A 25,634-nucleotide genomic window follows, 5' to 3' on the forward strand; every position below is an offset into this window, starting at 1 on the left:
AAATTAAAAGAAAACATTTTAAAGATATGTATTCAGAGGTACCTATAATGTGTGTATGTGTGTGTGGGCGGGGGGTGTATGCGTGTGTGTGGAGGGGTATATAGAGAAAAAGCAGGGGCTGGATTAATTTTAGTTGCTCCAGCCAGTTTTAGCAAAGAGTTATAAACCTACTATTGACCATAATGTTGAATTAGTTTGATTTTCATTAATGCCATGGTAGGAATAAAAGGTCAGGAATACCTCCCTCAGAGACTTAAAAATAGGTAGGTGTTTATCAGGACAGAGAAACAGAGAGACTGCAGACTGAGTTGAAACTGGAAGTATCTCAGTACTGAGACCAGACACCGCAGGTACCTCAGAGGAGAAGAGGGAGTGAGCAGCCCCAGCCCAACTTTCCTTGCCTGCTAAGGAACTTGGCTCTTACTCTGAGGATGATAGGGAGCCAGTGATGACTTAGAAATGAATTGGTTCTGGACAGTAGTTACATGTTAGCCTACTAAGTCCTAGAGGTGCAATGTTATAGGGTGGTGTTCTATTTTTGGAAACCTATTCCATTAAAAGGAAAACCTCAATGATGAAAACAAACAGAAAAGAAAAAATAGAAAAATATATGCTTTTACAAATGTGTCTTAAGAGCTATGTTGTGGTGGAGGCTACTTTGTGGGTTTTTTTTTGTTCGTTTGCTTGCTTTGTTTTTTTTTGCATGAACTGTACTGAAGTTGTCTCCTTTCCTTGTAAATCCCCCTGTAGCAAACATGGGAACTTTTTTTTCCCAAAGATCTTTGGCCCCGATTAAAAACTGGGTTTATTGGTCTCCAAACTACCAGCTGACAATTAGATTCATCAATTCATTTACTTAATAAACATTTACCAAACACCTATCATATGAGATATTGTTCTGATGGCAAACAAACAAACAAAAAAAGGACAAAAACCCTGCCATTATGGAGATTTTTTTTTCCCCATTCGGGAGACAAAGACAATAAGCTCCTGTCCAGTTGCTCATACACATGCCTCCTCCCTCCCCACTAAAATGCCAGGTAGTGAGAAGGATAATAAAGGTCATAAAGAAAAATGGACAGAGGGAAAAAGGAAAGAGAGTGATGGGGATATTTTATAGAGTCGTTTTATATTAGTCAAGGAAGATTTCTCTGTAGAAGTGACATTTGAGCAGAGCCATGAACAAAATGAGAGAGAAAGCAATGAGACCATCTGGGGAAAAGACATGTGTGAATGCCTCCAACCATCTTCAGGGCATGGAGAGAGGTGGGGCCGTGGCTGAAGTCACTGCTTTTTTGGTGATTCCTTGTGTGAACAGTTGTAGATGAGATCACTTGCACCATCTCTAACTTCGCTGGACTCCTCAGTGTCCCCCGTCAATCTCAGTTTTGTTGGGAACATGTCATTAGATAGACACCAGCAGCATGATGTTTGTATTGGTGGTGGTGGTGCTGGTGATCTAGGTGTGTATGGCTGCATGTTAAGATAGTTTTGACCATCAGAGGGTTGGAAGTCAATACACTATCAATATGGGATCTTAATAATAAGATCACATTTTCTTTAAAAAAATTAGTCATGATAACAGCAACTGTCATTTTTTTTAAAGCACGTAAGATGGGCAAGTAGTGTTATACAGTAAATGCCAACAGTGTGGGTCAAACTGAGAAATAAGGTTGAAGTAGGGCTCCTTTACAGCTAAGAATGAGCTGATGATTCTGTGGAAGCTGTAGAAGTCCATGAACTCAATCATAGTATGGGGCAGGACTTCTAGTGGATAAACCGCTTTCTTTTGGGCAGAATCATTTTCTCTTATGATATCTAAAATTAAGTTGATGCTCAGACAGCTGCATTTCTCCCCAAAATAACTTATGTGAATTCAAGTAACAGCTCATAGTTGTAGAGGTGTTTGGTCTCCTTTTACCTAAGGGGAATGTGATGATAAGTGTATAAAATTTTTAAGCCAAACCCATTAACATCATATTGATGCTTAGCATGACTTGTTGGTGAATGGATTGGAAAGATTAAGATGACATGTCTTCTCCTGCCCCTGAGATATCTATCATTAATATCTGGTTTTGGTTTTCATTTCGTAGATACTCATTCACAGCCCAAAAACAAAATATGTGAGAAAAACTGAATCAGAGTGATAGAAATTAGATTCTAATTTTAATTCACTTTGTGAATTTCTCCCTATGTACAAAAAGCATGAACTTTTTGTTTTTTTCTCTTTTGCAGGGACTGTGCCTGCTGTTTCATTAATTTTTTTTAATGTTGAAATAATCATAGACTCACAGGAACTTTTTTCTTTGAATTATTTGTGATTAGGTTTCCGATGTGATGCATCCTTACCCTGGAATGCGTCAGAGTGTCTCCAGAGACATTCTACTGCATAACATGATTTAATAACCCAAATCAAAAAGTTAACACTGCTGCTTCCTACCATCTGTTCTTCAAAACTCATGTAAATTGTTCTAGTTGCCCCAAGGTCCTTCATAGCCACGGGGTCTGGTTTAGAACCTTGCCCTGCCATTAGTTGTTCTGTCCATTTAGTTTCCTTCAATCTGGAACAGTTCCTCAGGCTTCTCTTGATTTTCATGACCTTGACTCATCTGAAGGCCAGACATTTTGTAGAATAGTATTCAATTTGTGTTCGTCCGGTATTTCCTCATGATTAGATTTCAGGTTACGAAGTTTCGACAGGGAGGAATACCACAGAAGTGACACCGTGTTCTTACTGCATCCCGTCCTCTGGCTCACAGCGTAAATGGGTTCCATTACTGATGCTATTTACTTGGATCCCCTGGTTAAATTACGGTCTGTCAGCATTTCTCACTGTAAAGCTACTCTTTCCCTTTTGTAATTAATAGTTATTTTGTCAGGACTGCTCAGAAACCGTATAAATATCCTGTTTATGGCACCCTCTTTTCTTGAACACTTATTTTCTTGCACAATAAGACGTTTCTGGTTTTTCTTAATGCTTTTTTTGCCCTTGGCCTGGGGTCAGACACTCTCCAAGGTTCCTTTTAGAGGAAATGGCATTTAGAGGTCAGGATTTGTGTAGTAGATTTGTGTAGGTGTATTTACTGCTCTTGGTTGGGGAAAGTAGTTGCTAATCTCAGCCTCAGCAGACAAAACCAGAAAACATACACACATACTTACATATGTATTTATTTCTATATTTATCTGTATATATTGAAAAATATCAGTTAACACCAATACCCCCAATTCCAATCCAGTACATACAGCATTCATTCTACTTTCCTCTTTTTATATTTCTCTAACAGTGACAGATCTGATTTCCATTACCCTTCATATATTTGCTTGTTTGATAAATCCATTTATAACCAGTCTCTGATCCCTACCATCACCCTCTTCCCCACATCTCCATCTTTCTGCCCAATCTGCCCCAGTGTGAGTCCCAAACTGCTCCACTTGGATACCATCCTCACTCTGCCTGGGTTCTGATAGCCCACGCCAGGCACACCACTCTCTGCCCCCAAATGGGTAACTTTTCATCATTTTCAGGATCCTAAACCCTTTTGTTGGGCTGTCCTCTTGCAAGGATGCCCTACCCTACCACTGAGGTTCTGAGCCCTTGCAACAGTTCACCCCTTGTGTGGCTAGCCTCTTCATTCTGCTGGGCTCTGATGACCCTTGCAAGGCTGCTCCTCTGAATGGACCATAAAATACTAAAACACTGGGCATCAAAAGACGAGACACAACAATCTCTCCCTCCTGGAACTCACAATCTAGTGCAAGGAGACAGACCATGAATGTTCTAAATATGTCAACCTTGAGGTATGTTTCAAGTCATTCATATTGGGAAAGGACAGAATCAGGTAAAGGGAATGAGGAGTGTGTGTGTGTGCGGGTGCAATTTTAGGAAAGGTAGTCAGTAAAGGCCTCACTGACAAGCTATCACTGGGGTAAAATTTTGAAGATGAGGCAGTGAAGAGTTGAGCCATGGCTGTCTGGGAGAAGATCATTTATTAAAGGCAGCCTTTAATTCTAAATTGCTATTACAAAGGATTTCAAATAGTAATATTTTAGCATGGTCAAATACATAAACTAAAGTCAAGGCATTTAAAATAAAACTATTAATAATGATGACACAGGATAATTGTGTTTCCTCACTTAGTATTTCTTTGCAATCATTGTGGTTCACTATAATTGAAAACACAGAAGAAATCTGTAGAAGGAGGACAGGACTCTCCTCTCCACCTTCCTTAGTTTTCCAAACTGGCATTTCATGGACAGATGTGAACATTTGAGCTAGTATTCCCTCTTAGAAGTGGGCATCTGACTCCCTGATCACCATAATAGGTAGTCAAGAGAATAAAGATCCCTAGTTCATAGTTAAGCTTGTGCTTCTTTTATTGGAATGCCTTCTTATACCAGCAAGATTTATTTTTACAGGTCAGAGTATTATACTACAGTACACAGCCCACTGTGTTTTGGTTATGTGTCTTTCATTTTACAAGTAACATGAGGTCAGGTATTTTTAAAAACATGAGAAGTTAACGTTGGATTTTCAAAAGCCTAAGGCTTCCTGGCCTTTCCTCTGGGCTCTTCACAATGTGGATGTGTTAAGAAGCTTTCTTCAAGCTGAAAGATAGTCTCAACTGTGTCCTCAAAGGTTTAAGTGTACAGCTGTTGAATTTTAAATATTTAATTTATGATATATCATGCATCCTTTTAGGACCAAGATGAGTATTGGTCAGTTAAACCAATTAAATCAAATGGCTGTGTGATGTCAGGTGGCAGGATCAGCACCATAATCATAAGGGGGGTCTTATGAGAATGCCCTTAGTGAGGAACCTACTTCACCCCTGTGCTGTTTTCCTCTATGTAAAGTGGAACACTGTGCTGCTTTCATTTGTTGAAATGAACAATGAAATGAAGGTCATAAAGGTATGACCTAATTGTTAATAAAGTTTGTAATACTCAGGTTCATTAATAGGAATATAATGTTTAGAGCAAGCCAGCAACTGACATCTCTGCACTCAGTACTGATAAGACTGATTTAGAATTATGTATTCATGTTTGGTTTTGGCCCAGTAAATTAAGGTGGACATTGATAACTTGGATAAGATTTGGGGGAGGCACCAAAATGGTGAGGTGTCACATAAGTGACAGCGAAGTAATCAGAGATATTTGCCTAGAGAAGTCCTGGGGGCTGTTTTTGGGAATATGAAAGGTCATCTGTGGCACATGGGTTGGATTTATTCTGGGGATGTTTGGAGATGATGTGTAAATGAAATCTGCTCAGTTGCAGGTTTGTTTTTTTTTTTTAAGATTTTATTTATTTATTTGAGAGAGAGAGAGTGAGTAGGGCGAGAGGAAGATGGAGAGGGAGAGAGAAAATCTCAAGCAGACTCCTCGCTGAGCTCAGAGCCAGATGTCAGGGCTTGATCTCACGACCCTGAGACCCTGACCTGAGCTGAAATCAAGAGTCAGAACCTTAACCGACAAACCACCCTGGCACCCCTCAGTTTCAGCTTTGTGATAGAGGGTTTCCAACACATAACATATCCTGTTTGAATAATGTTTCAGGTGCTATCCCTCAAGTTCCCCTACTTGGCTCTGTTGAGGGGACAGGAGCCATGTTATGTGTCCTGTTGTCCTTCTATGTCTCTTGGTCTCCTCTCTTTCATGATTACACGTTCCTCTAAACTGTCCCATGTGTGCCAATCTGCGTTGCATTCTTTGAAATACAAAATTGTCCGACATGGTTATTATCACCATTATTCTTGATAATTACCCAGAATCAACAAATAGATACCATGACCCCTAGTACCACAATTCCCGCCAGGAATGAGCACTCTGAGCCAGATGTGCATGAAGAGGTCAGAGGGGCCACTGAACTGAGTGTGTAGGATAATACCAATCTCTAACTTTATTCGCAATTACCATGTTCAGGCACTGAGCTGAATGTCCTGCATGTATTTATTCATTTGAGCTTCAAAATAATTGAAGAGGTAGATAATTTCATTACCCTTATATTATAAACAAGGAAACAAAGAGTCAGAGAGTTAAATAATTTGTCTGAAAAAGACTCAGCAGTCTGGTAAATTCCTGAATAAATCTGGAATTTCTTGACAGGAGAAAGGTTGAGTGTGTTCATCAAAGATGACACGGGACCCAGTAGTGGGCAGAGAGGAGACGGTCTGTGCTAGGAAAGGTGTGTTCTGGAAGGGGATGAAAGTAGGTGAGTGAAGGAGGTGTAGAGACAGATACTGTGGTAGTAGAAAGGGCAACTTTGACAGATGGTTTGGAAGTCAAACTTTGTTTACTCTTTTTCCATTTTGTTAAAATTTTCTTTTTCCTTGCACTTTTGTCAGCATTTGAAACTATGCAGAATTGCTGAATTGCTACATACTCTCTTTCTTTACTATAGCTGTATAGACTCATCCCTGCTATGTTAAATTTGGGAATGACTTGCCCTGCACTGTTAAGTGAGGTTTTCTTTTTCCTTTTTTTAAAGATTTATTTATTTATGAGAGAGAGAGAGAGTGCATGAGTGGGCAGAGGGGCAGAGGGAGAGAATCCTCAAGCAGACGCCCTACTGATAATGGAGACTGATGAGGGACTTGATCCCACAACCCATGAGATCATGACCTGAGTTGAAACCAAGAATTGGATGCCTAACAGACTGAGCCACTCAGGTGCCCCTAAGTGAGGTTTTTCTTGATTTTTCTCACTCTAGTGGTCCTTCTTAAAAATGAGGCTCCAGTTCATTTCTAGACCAGCATACATGGTTCTCTCTCTTTGTACTGCCTAGGGATAGCTATATTGCTCTGGGTAGGGGAAAACACAAAGATGCTCTGGTCTCATCCCCCTTCTTTTTTTAAAAAAAATATTTTATTTACTTATTTTAGACAGCATGAGCAGAAGGAGTGGCAGAGGAAGAGGGAGAAGCAGGCCCCTCACTGAGCAGGAAGCCTGATGCAGGGCTTCATCCCAGGATCCCGTGATCATAACCTGAGCTGAAGGTAGACACTTAATCAACTGAGCCACTCAGGCACCCCTGATCCCCTTCTGTTTCTCCAATTATATAAAATCATATGCTTTCAAAGTTAGATACATGTAAATGCTGAGGCACAGGAGAGCAGGGCTTAGAACCAATATTTTGATGAAGGAATCAATAATATTTTACCCCCTTTCATACATATGGGGCTGATTCCTAGTTCCCAAGCTTTTAGGGGATATTTGGAGTAGAAGGCAGGAAGAGAAGCTGCTTACTTTGTAGTTTCAATTTTTGTATTAGTGTAACTTAAAAAAGGGAGAACATATTTTTAACTGACTTTTGCTGGATATTCTCCACTTCCCCTCTAAATCTCTCTGCCCCTGTAATAAGGCCTTCAGTTTTGCTTTAACCAGGGTCTCCTGATGTGTGGATTATAGTTGGGTTTGGCCAGTGGGGGAAATAGGCATAGGAGTAGAGAGTAGGAGGAGAGATTCTCCAGGAAGGTAGTCCCCTTGTTCCCTCTCTGTGGTTGGGCAACAGCTGTTGCTTCCCTACTTAAGGCTACAGCTCCAGTTGGGTGCCATCTTCTAAAGCTCCTTTCAGGTTACTGCTCCTCCCTTGTCCCTTCAGGCAGAGAAGTGGAAGAGCTTGTGAGGGATGTCTCACCAAAACATAAAAACTTTTTTTTTTTAAGATTTTATTTATTTATTCATGAGTGACACAGGTTGAGAGAGAGGCAGAGACAGGCAGAGGGAGAAGCAGGCTCCATGCAGGGAGCGAGATGTGGGACAGGATCCCGGGACTCCAGGATCACGCCCAGGGCTGAAGGTGGCGCTAAACCACTGAGCCACCCTGGCTGCCCCACCATAACTTTGTTGATTTCCTTAAGTCTGCCCACCCCACTGTAAATACTCCTTTCATTCGACAGTCTTTGGTAACTCTTTGGAGCACGCCATCTCTTTTTTGCTAGAAACTTCGCTGATTTGACTCGTGGCAGATTTTAAAAAAGAAACACTTGAATCACAGAATTAAACCACCCAAACTGGATTTTAATAGTACATTCATTTTATAGGGAATAAAAAGTGTAATTCAAGAAAATTTACTTAACAATTAATTAAAAGAACTGTAAAAGCTACCAAAAAAAAGTAATTTTCTGAAATAAAAATTAATGCCCAGTACATGTCCTTGGTCCCCTGTATAAGACTAAAGCTTTTCTGAATAGCTAAAATAATATTTATTTTCATAGTGTGCATTTACAGTAATAAAAATGCTTTGTAAGTTAAAAAAATCAATTATAATGCTGTTAGGTGATTGGTGATTATAAATGTGTACTTGGAGAGGAAATCCAATGAAGTTAAAGGATGAGGCATAAGATAGTCACCAAATACTTAAGTTGCAACACCGCCTGGATGAGTAGGCATTTTATGTCCATACATATAAACTTCTCATTTGCAGAGAAGACTGCTTCTCCATCTGTAAATGATTCAAAAAGAGGGCTCTTCCTAAATTCAGAAAACCATTAGCTTTGGCTAAATGAAAGAAACAAACCTTTACAAAAGTGCAAGCTAATTGTCTTCCCCTGCCTTTCAATGTTATCAAATTTTAAAACTGAATATATATATTTTTTTCTTGATTCAAATCGCAGCTAACATTACATTAACCTTTTCAAAGTGCACTGGCATGAGCAGACAGGGATGCCAAAAATGTAACTGAATTACGCTGAGAATGTAGTGATCCAGACCAGACTTTTCCTTCCCACTGCTTATAGCCTCTGCCACCCTGGCGGTTTAGGGATGGTACTACTTCTAGAGCTTTGCTCTGGCTCTGGGTTGTCATGGGTCCAAATCATGTTGAGATTCAGGTCTTCTTTTATCCCAGTTCAGTTCTCTAATATACCAGGCTAAGCTCTGTGTTTTTTATTTAATTTGAAAATGAGTCAGTGAATGTAAACAGATTCGTCTGATGTGATGGGTTTTTTTAGAAAGGAAATATTTATATATCTATTCTAAGTAATTTTTTCCATTACCTTTAAATTGCCATTAATATTAGGTAATAGGATTTTTACATTCAATTCCTTCTTGTATATTCAAATCAAACAAGATTTAGCCATTTAACACAGTGCAAGGAACAGGAGGAGTATATTAGGAAACAAAGCTCTAGAAATCTACCTTTCTTTTTCTTTTAATTTTTATTTATTTATTTATGATAGAGAGAGAAAGAGAGAGAGAGGCAGAGACACAGAGGAGGGAGAAGCAGGCTCCATGCCGGGAGCCTGACGTGGGACTCGATCCCAGGACTCCAGGATCGCGCCCTCGGCCAAAGGCAGGCGCTAAACCACTGAGTCACCCAGGGATCCCCGAAATCAGGCTCCCATAGTAAATTATTGTGCTCCCACTAGTGATACTATGTCTAAGTGTGCCTTTTTTTTTTTTTTAAGTTCTCAGGCATTATATCAGAATTTTTGGAGGGTGGTGAGGTGGAGTGAGGCTTATAGTTAACATTTTCATTTGGAGGAAAAAACAGTCATCTGATAAAAGAAATCAATCTTCCAGATTCAAAGTAACTTCAGAATTTTATGTTTATGAATTACCCATGAGAATAATTAGTCTTATTTAGAACAATTTCTTAACTGTAGAATACTTGTGTGCAGGAAAGATTTATTTATATGTCCAGATTTCAGTTAAGTTAAATTTTGCCTGGTTTGTTTAAGTTAGTAGAAAAGCAAACCATTTATTTGCTCTTTTAAAAATAAGAACTGATTTGACATAGATTGTGTCTGATTCTAGATTGGTTTAGAATCACTTTAAGTGATTACCTAGTTTGATAACTACTTATAGGAAATGGTTTTGCGTAAGCAATTCGGTGAAACTTTGGAAAAAACTAACATCCCTTTTTTTTTTAATAATAGCTATCCTGTAATAACACTCACTGTAAAATAAATAAATAAATAAGGTGGTTCTACTCTTTTTTTTTTAATTTTTATTTATTTATGATAGTCACAGAGAGAGAGAGAGAGAGAGAGAGAGAGAGAGAGAGAGAGAGAGAGGCAGAGACACAGAGGAGGGAGAAGCAGGCTCCATGCACCGGGAGCCCAACGTGGGATTCGATCCCGGGTCTCCAGGATCACACCCTGGGCCAAAGGCAGGCACCAAACCGCTGCGCCACCCAGGGATCCCAGGTGGTTCTACTCTTAAGATCATACTATAAGGAAAAAATATCCTCTAAATACCAAGTACTATACTGAATATTTTAACATCTAAATGCAACCACACTTTAAAAATCTGCCAAAATAAATACAAGTTTTCCACTTTTATCTCATTAAAAAATACTATGCTCTAGAAATTGTTATTTGGGGAAATTTATCAAATACTATTCCATTCTGAAATTTTTGTTTCATAGTTTATTTTCGTGACATTTCAGATGAGTTTATGCAGTAACTAAGATGATTAAACAGTGCAAATTCACTGAAATATTTTGATGTCAGATCTATACCATGCCAAACATTTAGATTTAGAAACATATTAAGATATGACTCACTGTTGTATGATTTCCTATATAGAATGAGTCAAACCATGCTTCCTGGATAAAAATGTAGATGCATGAATTTTGTTACAATACAGTCATCTTATCAAGTATACGTTAGTCATAGTCTCAACAGGAACAATAGAAGAGTTTCATGGTTTATTGAGAATTGACCAGATTTTTCAGTTTTTATTCTAATATTTAGCTTTAGACATAGCCACATAGCCCCTCCCTGGAAACAGAATGAAGAGTATCAATCAGAATTTAAAACTTTCTTAATAACCTATTATTTCTTGTTGAGAAGAAAATTCCAAAAGCTTTCTTGATTACTCTTAACATAATGGGCAATATAAAATAAATAACCTAATACGTTGACACAAAGCTTCTGGAGGACTATTGAAAAGGTGATGTTAACCAGCTGAGCCTACTGCTCCACCCATAATACCATAGTGACCAGAGAGTCCACCCACATACACAAATATGATGGTACAAAGTGCCTGTGATTTCCAAATTCATCGGCCAAAGAGCTGTTGAGCAATCACAGGACACCAGTCTTAGTTGCTTCCATGTATCATCTTCCTAGAAGATACACATGAAGTTTTGTCTTGTCTGACTATACACTGCATGTTTATAACAGCAGTAGCATAGAAGATTAAAATAGAAAATACAGTAACTATTTAGGGCTTTAAACAAATCACAAAACCACATGCTTTCTCACTCAACAGGAAAGCTTAAATCAAAAGGAAACTGGATCTGAAAACTGGTCTTTTTCATCTAAAGACCAACTAACCTGCTCATTGCAGGTAGGTTTTATGGATCCTTCTGACCCTTTCCATGAAACGCCTTCTCAGCACCTCTGTCGCCTAAACCACTGCTGAAATGTTTGTTTACTCTGTTTTATTAGGTGGCTTCATTTGGTTTATAAACTAATTTTTTTCATTTCGCCAAGGAGCCATTTCAAAATGATCTTCCAGAGTCTGGCTAATGAAGCACTTCTAACTAGTGTCGACAAAGGTCAATCTACTGGCGTTTGACTGTATAGAACAGGAAGTCTGTGTTGCATCTTGTGCTCTTAATGAAACCCGACAACAGAGGACTGAACGCATTAGTCTCAGAACAGGAGGCCTAAAGATGGCAAAGACCCAAGGATCAATTATTGAATTGATCGATAAAAATCTAAGAGCTTGGAGGTCCCATTTTTCTCTTCGTGAAGAGGCTTCATTCATATATGCAAAAATCTGTAAGAAGTAAAAAGGAAAAATGATATTAGTTTTATATTGTAGCAGTGGACAGGCTTAGATCACATGCAATTTCTTAATATTTAAGAGCAAAACATGTTTTTTTGTTTGCCAGGGGTGGTGACAGCTGGGTAGCAAAATTTCAGTCATCTTTCATATGTTTATTCTGACAAAAACTCTGAAATGTAAGTATTGTCTCCTTTTGACAGATGAGGAAGTAAACTTCAGGAGAGGTAATAACAATATGTTACATTTACATCCAAATCTCTAATCTGATTTAATGATCACAATTCAGTGAGAGAAGGTACCTAGAGCATGGATTCTGGACATGGGACTGCCTGGGTTTCAATTCTGGCTTCATATATAACTTTGGAACCATTGGAAAGAAAACTAACTTCTTTGTGCCTTAGTTTCTACATCTTTAAAATGGGTGATAATGATAGCAATATCTACCTCTTAGGTTTGTTAGGAAGATGACAGGAAGTATTATGTGTATGTTATTTAAAACAATGCTCACTCAGTAAGTACCCTACAATGTTGTCCATATTTCCAAATTACCAGTGAAGACATCCACATGCAGAGAAGTTAGGGGACTTGCAGTTCCCAAGGCTGCTCAGCTGGCAGACTCAGGACATAAATTCCAACGTCCTTGACACTAGGAAGGTGCCCAACCGTGGGTTACATTCAGATAGCCTATATTAGAACAAAGGCCTTTAGAACAATGTCCTAAATGCTGGAAACCTGACACATCTTTGCATGCTGACTGATGTTTTCAAACTGGTATACCAGCTCTCATCTGATTCCTTATGCATTTTGGGATCAATGCAACTTTTTGGTCAGATTTAAAGGATAGTACATGCTCAATAAAGATCAAACACTTCACATAGCTTACAGAAAAGAGGGAAGCAAATGGAAATCATATACAGTTTTTTTTTTAAGATTTATTTATTTGAGAGAGAGCAGGAGTGGTAGGGGTGAGTTGACGGTGGTGGGCAGAGAGAGAAGAAGCAGACTGCCCATTGAACAGGGAGCTCAACTCAGGACTTGATTTCAGGACCATGGGATCATGATGCCAGGGGAAGGCAGATGCTTAACTGACTAAGCCACCCAGGTGCTCCTCGTACCCAGTCTTTGAAATCAGTTCTTTATAATGCTCTAGGGACTTTCTTACCAGTGGGAACATGAGTTAGAGAGCTACAACTTCATTCCTCCATGCTTCTTTGCCAGAAAGAGGAATGGTTTATTTCCTTTTCCCCTAGTACTTATTCTGTAAGAATCTGGCAAGTGGATATACAAAGCAAATTACAGGGAGGGAGAAGAGTAGTCATCTTTTGGTTGCTTATGTTAGGACAAGAGCAGGAAGGTTTGGCAGCCATAGGTGTTTATGCCAGAGAAATCTTGGAATAGGGAATGGAGGAAAGAATTGGCACATGAATAAGGAAAAATTAGAAGTGATGGTAGATTTCCCTGATTATACAGAGAAGAGGAAAGTTAGGTGGGAATACACAATGAAGCAATAATTTTCTTGTCAACCAAATGATTTTGGCTGAGAAATAGTACTTAGATGTTATATCTAAGGAGTGATTTGGGATTTTAGAATTTCAGGACAATACTGTACAAAAAGTCTAGTAAATTCAAATATATTAGTTCCTACACACACATACAATTGACACTCTGTTGGAGAAAAGGTCTGTAGAGCAGTTCATGATCGAGCTTCACCAAAGCATACGATGACATTGAATTAGCCAGCCATAATGGGCAGTGTACAGAGGGCTCAGCATTCCAATGTCACACATGGAGATGAGCCAGGTTTTCAGTGGTGCATGACCTGTACAGTATCATAGTTCCTGATGTCGTTAGAGTGTCACAGAGCAATGAGAAGTGAAAAATGGTTTTAGAGGATGAAGCAATTCTGTACTATTTGTTTCCTTTCCCTTTCATCCCACTATGCTGGGTCATTTTTAGAAATGCTTAAAATTTGCATTTCAGGAGGTGACCAAGATTTTGTAGAAGACAACGTCTTCTTTTATGCTGGGAGAAGTGACCCTTTAAGTTCCTGATGTAAGTTTTGTCTTTTTCCATTTCCCCATATCCCCCCCTTTGGTTCTTGTCTCTTGCCTAGAGTTCACTGTTTTTGACATTGTGGATCTTGGGTTTGTTTTTAATTGCAAAATATACATAGCATATAATCTATCACTTTAAACCATTTTTCAAGTGTGTAATCAGTGGCATTAAGTACATTTATATTGTTTGCAACTCTATTGGCTAGGTTCTTTATTTTCCGTATAGCAAGATGTTTTGACATCTTAAAAGCTTTCTGGCTGGGAAGAGGCTGCTCCTCCCCCCCAGGGCTAGCCATTCTTAAGAGAATGCTGGGGGCTCATCCAGGAGCAGTCCTTTGATATGCGAAGTAACCAAGCTAGAGCCCCTCCCTCTGGCCCTCTATCCCTGCAGAAGCCCAGGCTGTCCTCCAACTCCTGTCTCTTCTGGCTCCTGACCCACAGTACTACTTTCCCTGTGGCCCTGGTCTTAGGCAGTGTTTCCTGTGTCTAGGACCTGTAAGTATGATAAACTATTTTCCTAGGCCTCTCCTGTGCTCTTCCTGTGGCTGTCCCTGACTGGCTGTCACATAAAAGAATAGCAACCATCACCACCATCCATCTCCAGAACCTCTTTTTCATCATCCTACACTGAAACCCTGTACTCATGAAACCATAACTCCATTTCCCTTTAAACTCCAGCTGATCCTAGATTTTAATTAAAGGCTGACAATGAATTGACATGTCAATTAATTAATTAAAGGTGTTTCAGTGATATTCTGGAATTCAGCCTCAGAGGCTGACAGAGTTGATACACGTTTGCACATACCACTAATAAACTTGCTAAGAGAAAAATCTAAACAAGTCAAATGAGTTTTAATTTCTTAGGACAGGCTCTCCCTATAGGGCTTTGCTAAGAATATAGTTTGACACCTACAAAATGGTACAGATGAAAACCAGTGTTCCTTAGAGTCATCTTCTATAGAACCCTTTCAGCCTCCCACAGAAATCTTCATCTTGTCACTGATGTGGGACTCTTTTTTTTTTTATTATTCATTTATGATAGTCACAGAGAGAGAGAGGCAGAGACACAAGCAGGCTCCACGCACCGGGAGCCCGATGTGGGATTCGATCCCAGGACTCCAGGATCGCGCCCTGGGCCAAAGGCAGGCACCAAACCGCTGCGCCACCCAGGGATCCCCTGGGACTCTTCTTCTGAGCTACTTTCCTGCTGTCAATGCAACTTCATCGTGGTTTCAGAATTTTAGAGCAAATGAGAACTTTATTTGGTTGTTCATTGAAATCACCTGAGGATTGTTAAGACTACTCTGATGATTTGCTCCCACCCCCAGAGACTCTGATTTAATTTATTGGGGCTGTAACATGGGTATCAAGGTTTTTAAATCAACCTAGGTGATTCTAATGTGCAGCTAAGCTTGAGAACCTCTGTTTTAGAACCTTTACCCAACATCTGAAACAGTTTAAAATTATTCAATTATTATACTTAAAAACAAAAGCTCCACTTAGACCTGGTCAAGCAAGTGATTTTGAGCTTCTAGGATTCAGCCCCTGATCATTAGTATGCAATCTGATTTTCTTTTGGAAATTGAACCCTATGGAGATAGCAGTTAATATTTATTGAAGACCTATGTGTGCCAGGCATGGGGCTAAGCAATTTGTAAATTTTCTTGTTTAATCCTTGCACGAACTTGCAAAATATTATTATTCCTGTTTTAGTAAGGAGGAAATCAAGGCCTAGAAGATTAGTTACCATATCCCAAATCACACTCAAGGTAAGTAGGAAAGCCATGGAGCCACACTCAAGCAATGGGATCAAAACTTTCCTTTTAGGGGATTCCCGGGTGTCTCAGCAGTTTAGCACCTGCCTTCAGCCCAGGGTGTGATCCTGGAGTCCTGGGATCAAGTCCCACATCAGGTTCCCTGAATGGAGCCTGCTTCTCTCTCTCTCTCTCTCTCTCTCATGAATAAATAAATAAAATCTTTAAAAAAATTTTTTCCTTTTAGCTACTACACAAACTACCACCTTCTACATATAAATCCTGTGATGTGAGGTGCCTGGGTGGCTCAGTTGGTGAAGCAATTGCCTTTGGCTCAGGTAATGATCCTGGGGTCCTGGGATCGAGTCCTGCATCTGGCTCCCTGCTGAGCAGGGAGCCTGCTTCTCCCTCTCCTCTGCTGTTCCTTCCACTTGTGCTCTATCTTTCAAATAATTAAATAAAATCTTAAAAAAAAAAGCCTATGATGTAAAGTCTCACGTGAAGTTCACACTAACTGATTATAGTTTTTTAAGAGCCTTGTTTGCAAAGGTGTCACAAGGGTTTGTGGGTATGGCTGTTCCTATTTATAGTCTGGAAAACCATGGTCATATCTACTTGTCTTTCTTTGGAGCTTTTCTTTCCTTCATACTTTGCACAGTTAAATTGCAGGCAGAGGATTTTATTATATGTTATTTTATGTTTACCTGCCTGGTGAAAGTCATTTGGGTGTCCTGGCTATGGCTTTATACAACCCATTCTTTAAAAAACTTTTGGTGTCAGCTATACTTCAAAAAAAATTTTTTTAAACACAAAGCTTTTGGGGACACCTGGGTAGCTCAGTGGTTGAGTGTCTGCCTTTGGCTCAGGGCGTGATCCTGGAGTCTGGGGATCAAGTCCCACAGACTCGGTCAGGCTCTTTGCATGGAGCCTGCTTCTCTCTCCACATGTGTCTCTGCCTCTCTCTCTCTCTCTCTCGTCATGAATAAATAAATAAAATCTTTAAAAAAAACACACAAAGCTTTTGGAGGGACATTATTTTCCAGTATATGATGTTTTAAAGAAATCCCTTCCCCCAAATCCTAGGTGCTTTGTGGTGTAGGGAACAGGAGCTTATGTCCCTTTGGAAGGAAAGATTCTGGCATAGATATGGCTTCAGTACTAAAGAGTGTTCCCTGCCTTATGCTTCAGATGATCCCAGGGCTGGATACAAAAGACAGTTAATGCTAAAGTTGAGAGCTACAAAATAGAGGACAGGATAAGCCATGGAAACTGAGCAGACCAAGTTGCAGATTAACTGGGTCTTAAACCTTTAGGTGAAAAGTGACTTGTCTTCCTGAAATACCATATCTCTGGAGATCAATCCCTCACCATTTCTTTCTTTTCTTTTCTCTTCCATTCCATTCCATTTTAAAAAATATTTTATTTATTTATTCATAAGAAACACACACAGAGAGAGAGAGAGAGGGAGAGAGAGAGAGAGAAGCAGGCTCCATGCAGGGAACCCCACATGGGACTCGATTCCAGGTCTCCAGGATCAGGCCCTGGACTGAAGGTGATGCTAAACCGCTGAGCGCCCCAGGCTGCCTTCCATTCCATTTTTTTAAACTTAATACTGCGATGGGCTTTTGACATGCCAAAAAAAAAAAAAAAGGAAAGGAAAGGAAAGAAGAAAAGAAAAAAAGAAAAGAAAAGAAAGAAGAAAAGAAAAGAAAAGAAAAAAAGAAAAAAAGAAAAGAAATACACCATCTATAGAAGCTATTTCTCTTTAAGCTGAGGACCTGGTCTTAATCATCTGAAATAGCAGCAATGAACAACTTGACCGATGGTGTGGACATAATGCACAGTTTCTTTTTTGGGAATAAGACTATGGTTCTTCCTGTCTAAATTTTAAAGATTCAGTGTCTTTATTCACAACCAGCATTTTGTAATGGCAAAGGAAAAGATGTCAAATGAAAACATTCATATAGAGGAATGTTCTCTTAAAAGGTCACGTGTCTTGGGATCCCTGGGTGGCGCAGCGGTTTGGCGCCTGCCTTTGGCCCAGGGCACGATCCTGGAGACCAGGGATCGAATCCCACGTCGGGCTCCCGGTGCATGGAGCCTGCTTCCCGGTGCATGGAGCCTGCTTCTCCCTCTCCCTCTGCCTGTGTCTCTGCCTCTCTCTCTCTCTCTCTCTGTGACTATCATAAATAAATAAAATTTTAAAAAAAGTCACGTGTCTTAAAATGATTTCACCAATCCCCAAATATATTATTGGTGATGCAGAAATGATAAAGGGATTTCCAGTAATTCATGGATATAACTTAAAATATCACCAAGCAAATTCATTACAGTTATTCATGGAGAGTTCTGAATTTCTTTTTTACCCTTACTAGAACTATGGTTTTTTGCAGGTACATAATCAACAAATTTCATGAGTTTTACAACCCCCATTCATGTTGCATTTTAAGTAAAGAGTTCCTGGAATGAACAGGAACCTCCAGTACTATTTACTTGAGTTTATTCTATATTTTTAAGATTATTTTTCCACTAATCAGGTTTGCCTAGAAATTACAGCCCTAAAGGATTTCTAAAGATGAAGACCTTTTTAGAGTGATGCAATGGGGCAGCTCCGGTGGCTCAGCAGTTTAGCGGCACCTTGAACCCAGGGCCTGATCCTGGAGACCCAGGATTGAGTCCCATGTCAGGCTCCCTGCATGGAGCCTGCTTCTCCCTCTGCCTGTGTCTCTGCCTCCCTCCCTCTCTCTCTCTGTGTGTCTCTCATGAATAAATAAATTTAAAAAATCTTTTTAAAAAAAGAATGATGCAATGGTTCACTTTTGAAATTTTAGAACTGAATAATATTCTAACACCAAATGGAAAGCAGTTTAAAATGACCACCAGCTGTCCACAGCTATTGGTAAAGTAGTGACCAAGTAACTTGACTTGTGTTGGAAATTAATACACAAACAGTATCTGAGGCAAGAATGGTCTGATATATTTTCTGTGTTCTGTTCCATTTCAGGAAAAAAGTTTCTATTTATCTCTGTGAAATGATGGCAACAGCTGATCAACATAAGGAGGAATTCATTAATTTATACACTATCCCTTTAGTACATAAACAGTTTGGAATATGTTGTCGGTCCCATGCATGATTTCATATTGGGAAGCCAAAGTAATGCCATTTCCTAACCACAACATTTTTTTTTTTTATCTCATAAGAAACGTTTCATGTGTACCAACAGAAGATTTTATGTGAAGGGTAATCTGATTATTTCTTAATTTAGACCAGCATTTATATTAGCCAATCTCCTCAAATCTCGGTCTTAGCCTTTCAATTCATAGAACTGTGGAGAAGAAAAAAGGAACCACACGCTTGGCCCCGGCTCAGTCACCTTGATCAGCATGGGAAAAAAGGTCTTTGTCATTTCATTTTTAAAGCTAACAAGTTGAGGGGAGCCTGGATGGCTCAGTCGGTTGAGCACGCTGACTCTTGTTTTGGGCTCAGGTCATGATCTCAGGGCTGTGGGACTAAACCCCACCTTGGGCCCCGTGCTCAGCAGGGAGTCTGCTTGGGTTTCTTTCAGTCTCCCTGCTCCTTCCCACCCCACCCTCTGCATGTTCTCTCTCTCAAATAAATAAATAAATAAATAAAATCTTAAAAAAGGAAAAGCTAACAAGTTGGAATTGAGACAAAGTGATCCAGATATTTATAACATCCTTACCATTCCTTTATGAATATCTTGGTTTAATCTTTTCACATGTTAACCCCTGAGGTAAATACCTTCTTCCTAAGGGGATAGGCTCTGCGCATTTTTAAACTGTCTGGCTTTGATCCCTAGCTCCAACACTCACTAGCTGTAGGACTCTTGGTATTATCTGCCGTATCTGTAAAACGGAAATAATAATACTATCTATTTTGCAGTTGTTGTGAAGATAATGGGTTAGTGTATATAAACATTAGATGCAAAATGTTAGCTGTTGTGTTGCTGATAATAATGATATTTGCAAGTTGAACTTGGGGACGCCTGGGTGATTCAGGGGTTGAGCATCTGCCTTAGGCTCAGGGCGTGATCCCAGGGTCCTGGGATCGAGTCCTGCATTGGGCTCCCTGCATGGAGCCTGCTTCTCCCTCTGCCTATGTCTCTGGCTCTCTCTCTGTGTCTCATGAATAGATAAATAAAATCTTAAAAAAAATATTATGGCTTGAAGGTTGAAGTTGATTTCATTATAGGGTGCTGAACATTTTACACTTTGATAGTTTTCACTTCCAAACATTAAAAGTCCTAGACTGGTGTTCTTGGAGGAAGCAGTAATTCTAACCTGTCCACACCTTGGGACAATGGCTGACTTGAATAGTTCCAGGTTTCCTAAATTCCCCACTCCTCTTCTTCCCTCACTCCTGGTGTGCTGGAAAAGACTGGTACCTCACTGGGTACACAGCTGTGAAATCTCCTCTTTACTGGGCCAGTGGTGTGGCCCACCTTTGAAGGACATAGAAAGCAGCTCTGTTATCCTGAGGAAGAAACAGACAGAGATAGAGTAGATTGCTAGTACTTTCTGGGAACAAGGAAGTCAGTTAGTTGGAATAGCTCATTAATAATCACATTGCTTACATTTTGAAGTGATAATATTTTGGATATTGGGTTAAATAAAATATATTGATTAATTTTTACCGTTTCTTTTTACTCTTTGTTATTTGGCTAATAGAACACTTAAAATTCCATATGTGGCTCAACTGTACTTCTATTGGACTGCCTATGTTCTGTTAGAGGAACAGAAGAATTTCTGAAGACCACCATAAGTCTTTGCCTTGTCTAACAGTTTCCCAGTTAGGATGTGTGGAAATGATTCCTGCCTTGTGTGGGAGATTGGTGTAGGTTATTTCTGACCACAATTTTAGTGTGGGCCAAGAAGACTAAAAGGACACAAGGGGAAAGTGCCCTCCAGGGCCAATGCAAGCATTCTGAAATAGCAGAATGTATGCACTAAACAGTAGCTATGACTTCAGAATCATCAAAGAAGCCTTCCATGAGATCACTGAAATCAAGTTACTACAGTATTTCATAAGGTTTAAGGTGCTATGTAAATGAAAGGTTCTAACAAGTATCAATAATTTATTAACAAATAAAATTAGTTACTGGTCCATGTAAACTTCCTTATTAAAAGACAATTTGATACTTCCCATTTAAGGTATGGTTCAAATATCTATTTGGGGCCTAGTGAGGTATCCATTCTTCATCTGGATAACATGCCATGTTAGCCCCAAGACAAGGATCAGCATGTCTGGCTTTCTGATTATGTTCACTCTAGGCTTTTCCCCTACTCTTTGAGAATAGAGTCAATGCCACTATCATAAAGTGTCCTCATAATCTTCATTGGGCATCCTCGAGCCATGAAGAGGCAATCTAAATAAAAACAGAGCTTCAAAGCAAACCTCCTACTCCCCTACTCCTTTTACCCAGACTTCTAGCTCTAAGCCCCTTCCATTTGGCAAATCTGGAGCTGCCCCTGGCTTAATAGTAAATAAAGGGAGAAAATAAATATAAATGTGTGTGTGTCTGTGTGTATGCACAGGGAGACTTGAAAATCAACATACAGCAATGATTGAGTTCTCATGATAAAAGGCAAATTTACTTGAAAACAGGGGAACCCATTGAAAATCACTGCCTTTATGTTTTATAATATATGTTTTGCAATGGGGTAGTCATGATCAAAGCATAGATCGTTTCCTCCTGCTCTCTTCCCCTAAAGGACTTAGGGATACTAATTCTTTTCACAAGCATGTGGTCCCCTCTGAGCCCATTCCCAAACTATTTAAGTGGCTTGGCGTGGGGGGTATTTTAAAATATATGCTCAAAAATCACAAGACTCTAGGAACTGACCTCCCAATTCTCACCAGGCCGAGACTGGCACTGCCCAACTCAGAAAGGGCTTATGGCCTCTACATTGGATTCTAGTCTGTTTAGTGGAACTGGAAATTCTTTCTCTCATAGATATGTGTTTTGTGTCTTAGTCCCGACCCAAAAAAACTGATTTAACATCTAACACGTCATCAAAAATTTCTACCAGTAAAACAAAAGGAATATGTAGAAGCCATGCCGATTTACACAGCCTTTCTGTTGCACAAACTCCCTGATTCAGGGTGGAATGGAAGAGGCAGGTTCCCATGGTGCTACCTCGTTTCATAAGGGGGGGGTCCTTTCATGTCACTTATCGATTCTGATCAGCTTCTGCCCTGGTGGAGAATGGGGTAGAAGGAGGATAGTGGCGACCAGGAAGAAGAGAATATAGCTATGAATCAGGAGGATGGGTATCCTTTCTCACCCCAGACGATGAGAGTATGAAGATAATCAAAAGCAGTGATGGAGGCGAGAAGTAAGATAAAGATAAAGTAAGGTAACAGGTCAGACCTGCTAATGGTGGGCACTATCTATCTCTTTCTTTTCTCCAAGACTGGCAGGAAGAAGTCACAGCCAACTGTTTACTCCCTGTAGGGTCAGTCTTGTTCTTTTAAAGAGTGGAAAGTGAGGCTACTCCAACTTCCAGTCCCCAGCTCCCCATAAGAGGCCAACACATGCTCAGACACCTCCCTGGCCCTGCCATCTATGTTATACTTGAGAAGGCTCAAACTCACAGTGTCATAGAACTAACTGCTAAGCTGCCCCCCGAACAGGATAGCAGTCATCCTCCAACTTGGGCTCCTGTCTTCAGTTTTCCAGGCTGCCCCCAGCCCTCCTGGGTCATGGCATATGCTGGATATCCTGACTTTCCCATCCCTGAGATGGACCAGCCATTCCTGTGTGTTGCTTTGTGCTCATGAAGTGCATGACTATACGCTGAAAAACACCTGTATATATTTCTGATAGTGATATGAAGAGGAGGTTTTGTGAGAAGGTACAAATGCCTCCTTGAGAGGGACTGCAAAAGCTGAGCAAGGAGTTTCTCCAAGCAACCCATCTTTTCCTTTAGTTATCATTAGGGACATAATATAATGTCCACATTTTCCCCCCTATGGTCACAAAGAGTTACGCTCATAATATGTAAATTGGGAAACTTATAAACTCTGTGTTTGTTGAACTTTTAGGACAAGGAATGAGTGCTCTGAACTTATCAACAGGGACCCTTCTCACCTGGGACCATTCTTCATGACAGCTGGAATGCTGCGTGTCGGGTACAAGGCAAAGCAAGGAGAACTTGGACCAGTGGGTGGGGACCACCTCGAGGGAACTGCAGCTCAGGGAAGTCAAGGTTGTAACTGATACACACACGCAGGTGGCAGGTGGAAGGGGCCGCCCCCTCAGGCACGAAGCGAGCTAGCAGAGGCAGACAGCGGCTTTTAACTGTAGGTTGAGGGTCTGGGCTGGCATAGGGGAGGGCTGAGGATCCCTTTGGGGGGGGGGAGCTGCTAGGGAATGGGAGAATCACTAGCACAGAGTCACCGAAGGCCAGCCGGGGTTAGGGGAGGAAAGAAGTGGCCTAAAGGTGGGAAGCCAGAGAAAGCGGTCTGGACCTCAACAATCAGAACCTATTTTTAAACGTTGCAAAAGTGGGGCGGTGGAAAGGGTGGGAGCGAGAGGGGAGAGAGTGAGAGGGCTGGCCAGAGCTCGGTTGTGGAAACGGAGTGGGCTGACTTACCGTGAACGGCAAGGAGCAGATCGCAAAGGTGATGGTCATAATAGCCAGGAGAATGAGGTGGTCCGTCTCCTCTGCCACGGACACCCTTTCCCCTCTCCTGCGGGTCCCAGAGCCGTCCCGGCAGCTGCCCAAGGAGGGTCCGCAGCGACTTCTCCCGCTCCGACGGTGCATGCGGATGAGGTTGAGGATGACGCTGAAGTTGCAGGCGAGCACCGCGACGATGAGAAGCAGCAGCAGGGTGGCGTACAGCTGCAGGTACGCGGTCCGGCCGTGCCGGATGAAGCACCACGTCCCGGGGCAGTACTGGACGTACTGCCCGTAGCCCAGCAGCGGCAGGGAGCAAAAGAGCAGAGAGACCGTGTAGATGGTGGGCAGCACGGCCAGGCCGCCTCGGCGCGTGACATGGCGCTGGTAGAAGTAGGGGCGCCCGATGGACAGGTAGCGCTCCAGGGCCATGGCGAAGAGCATGAGCATCGTGGCCAGGCTGAAGAAGGTCATGGCGAAGGCGAAGTAGGTGCACGCGCGCCTCTCAGGCTCCAGTGCCATCAGGGTCTGGTTCCGAGCGTAGGAAGCCAGCACCACGGGGCTGATGAGGCAGGTCCCGAGCAGGTCGGTGAACACCAGCTCTGTCACCAGCACGTGGAACAAGGAGATGGAGTTCCCGCGGCCCGCGCTGCGGCCCGCGTCCCCCCGCCAGCGGCGCGCCAGCAGCGCCAGCGCGATGAGGTTCCCCAGCACCCCGGCCGAGAACATCGCGGAGCTGATGGCCGGGCTCTCGCCGGAGGGGAGCCACTCCCGAGACTCGCAGTCATCCGACCCGGAGTTATTGGAGATACTGCCCATGGTGGGGGGCCAAGAGGAGAGACGCGCCCTCCTCTCCCGGCTCGTACCTGGGCGGAGGAGAGTCTGGCAGCTGGAGCGCTCGGGGAAGCCGCGGGGAAGGGGGAGGGACCCAAGTCCAGAGCCCCCTTCCGGCGCCCCGCGCGCCCAGGCCAGGCTCGGCCCCGGGGCTCGCGTTGCTCTCGGAGACGCCGCTAGGCTGCAGCATCCGGGCGGCGCTCCGAGCTCCTCTGCGGATCCGCGCGCCCACCGCAGCCAGGAGCCCACACCCGGGGCGGGGGGGGGGGGGGGACGGGGGGCAGCCGCCGCCCCTTCTGCACCCGCGCGGGGACGACCAACTCAGACGCGGTGTCCCGCCCGGCGCCCGCAGGACGCCCGAGAGGTGGAAGGCGCGTCACACCCGGTGCGGGGCACTTGCGAGTCCCTCAGCGGTGACCGCGAGGAGAGGGGCCCCGAACGCCTGCCCGGAGCGGCTCTGCGCGCGAGCGCGGTGGCCTGGGCATCCCCGCGCTCCGTTCCTCCGGGACTGCAGGCTGGAAGCGCGGGGGGCCGCTGGCCCGGGTGGGAAGCGTTCGGCCCCAGCAGGGGGCTGGGAGGGCGTGCAGGGCACTTGTGGGGGTTCGCAGAAGGCGACAGCGGAAACCCAAAGTGACTCACCAAACAACAGAGAATTTGGAAGGACCCAGTCCGGGGAGATGTGTGTAAGAAGGGCATAACAGGCACCAAAGACCGTTTGCAGTAGGACCCATATGCTCTTTTTCTTTTCTTTTCTTTTTTGTCATTCTCAGGAAGATAAACTAAGAGGGCGGGACCAAAATTAGGAGGAAGTGAAAAGTTCGCCTGGTTGTCCAAGGAACCAAACAGCGCGCACCGCTGAGCTGCCTGTTGCACTGTTGCTTTGATTCGGTTGCCAGCATTTCGCCTTTTCTGTCAACACCATAACGGATAACCACTTGTTTAAGCAAGCAAGCAAGCAAGCAAGCAAGAAAAGAAGAATAAGAGAAAGAAATGTTCCTTGTGTGTAGAATTGTTTGTGAACACAGCTTGCAATCATTGCACATTGTTCTCTAGTCAAGTACAGCCTTGAAAGAAAATGTTGTTCAGGATTAATTTTTTCACATGAACGGTGCAGAGCCCATCTAGAAAGACCCACTCCTGGTAAAGCTTATTAGTGAGTGGCCAGTTTTAGAAACCAGGGTTGACAAAAGTGGTCGTCTACCACCCATTGTCATAATTGCAGACTCACTAAAATGGGCTGGTGTTTAAAACAAACAAACAAAATCCAGTTTGGTAGACAAAGTGAGGTAATTATATTCTCTCATATTCAGTTGGGGAAGGGAGAAGAACTAGGAGGTGAAGGATCTGCATTGGGAACAGGCAAGGGGTAAGAGTCATCATGGGAGAACAAAGAAAAAAATTACCTGCTGAAGAACACATTTCACCACAGCCTGCTTGATCTCCATGAAAAGTTTAGCCCACCTTGATAATTCTGGCCTGGGGATTAGAAATGGAGATGGGACTCTCAACAGAGCAGGTTCAATGGAAGTCTCTTTTTCCCAAATAAGAAATCCATCAGTCACAGGCAGGTGAGCCTCCCAGGCCCCAGTCTCTTTCTGCTCTCCAGCCCTTCATT

The 25,634-nt window shown here is 42.1% G+C and overlaps 1 protein-coding gene across 1 annotated transcript; it reads right to left on the minus strand.

Annotated features, from left to right (window-relative positions):
• Positions 1-10,404: 10,404 nt before the first annotated feature.
• PTGER2 (prostaglandin E receptor 2) lies at positions 10,405-24,181 on the minus strand. Its single transcript, XM_055304285.1, has 2 exons — positions 23,162-24,181; positions 10,405-11,727 (listed from the first exon to the last, which is right to left on the minus strand). The coding sequence occupies exons 1-2, from the start codon at positions 24,002-24,004 to the stop codon at positions 11,485-11,487; spliced, it is 1,086 nt and encodes a 361-aa protein (XP_055160260.1). The 5' UTR covers positions 24,005-24,181; the 3' UTR covers positions 10,405-11,484.
• Positions 24,182-25,634: the final 1,453 nt, after the last annotated feature.

Source organism: Nyctereutes procyonoides, unplaced genomic scaffold, assembly GCF_905146905.1.
Source record: "Nyctereutes procyonoides isolate TBG_1078 unplaced genomic scaffold, NYPRO_anot_genome, whole genome shotgun sequence".
Classification (NCBI taxonomy): Eukaryota; Metazoa; Chordata; class Mammalia; order Carnivora; family Canidae; genus Nyctereutes; species Nyctereutes procyonoides.

Bases quoted from the DNA above. Each gene is read 5' to 3' on its own strand.
- PTGER2 (XM_055304285.1), bottom strand. From the start codon at position 24,004: ATGGGCAGTATCTCCAATAACTCCGGGTCGGATGACTGCGAGTCTCGG. The intron at 11,728-23,161 runs GTAAGTCAGCCC...TACTTCTTACAG, and splicing joins TCTGCTCCTTGCCGTTCACG to ATTTTTGCATATATGAATGA.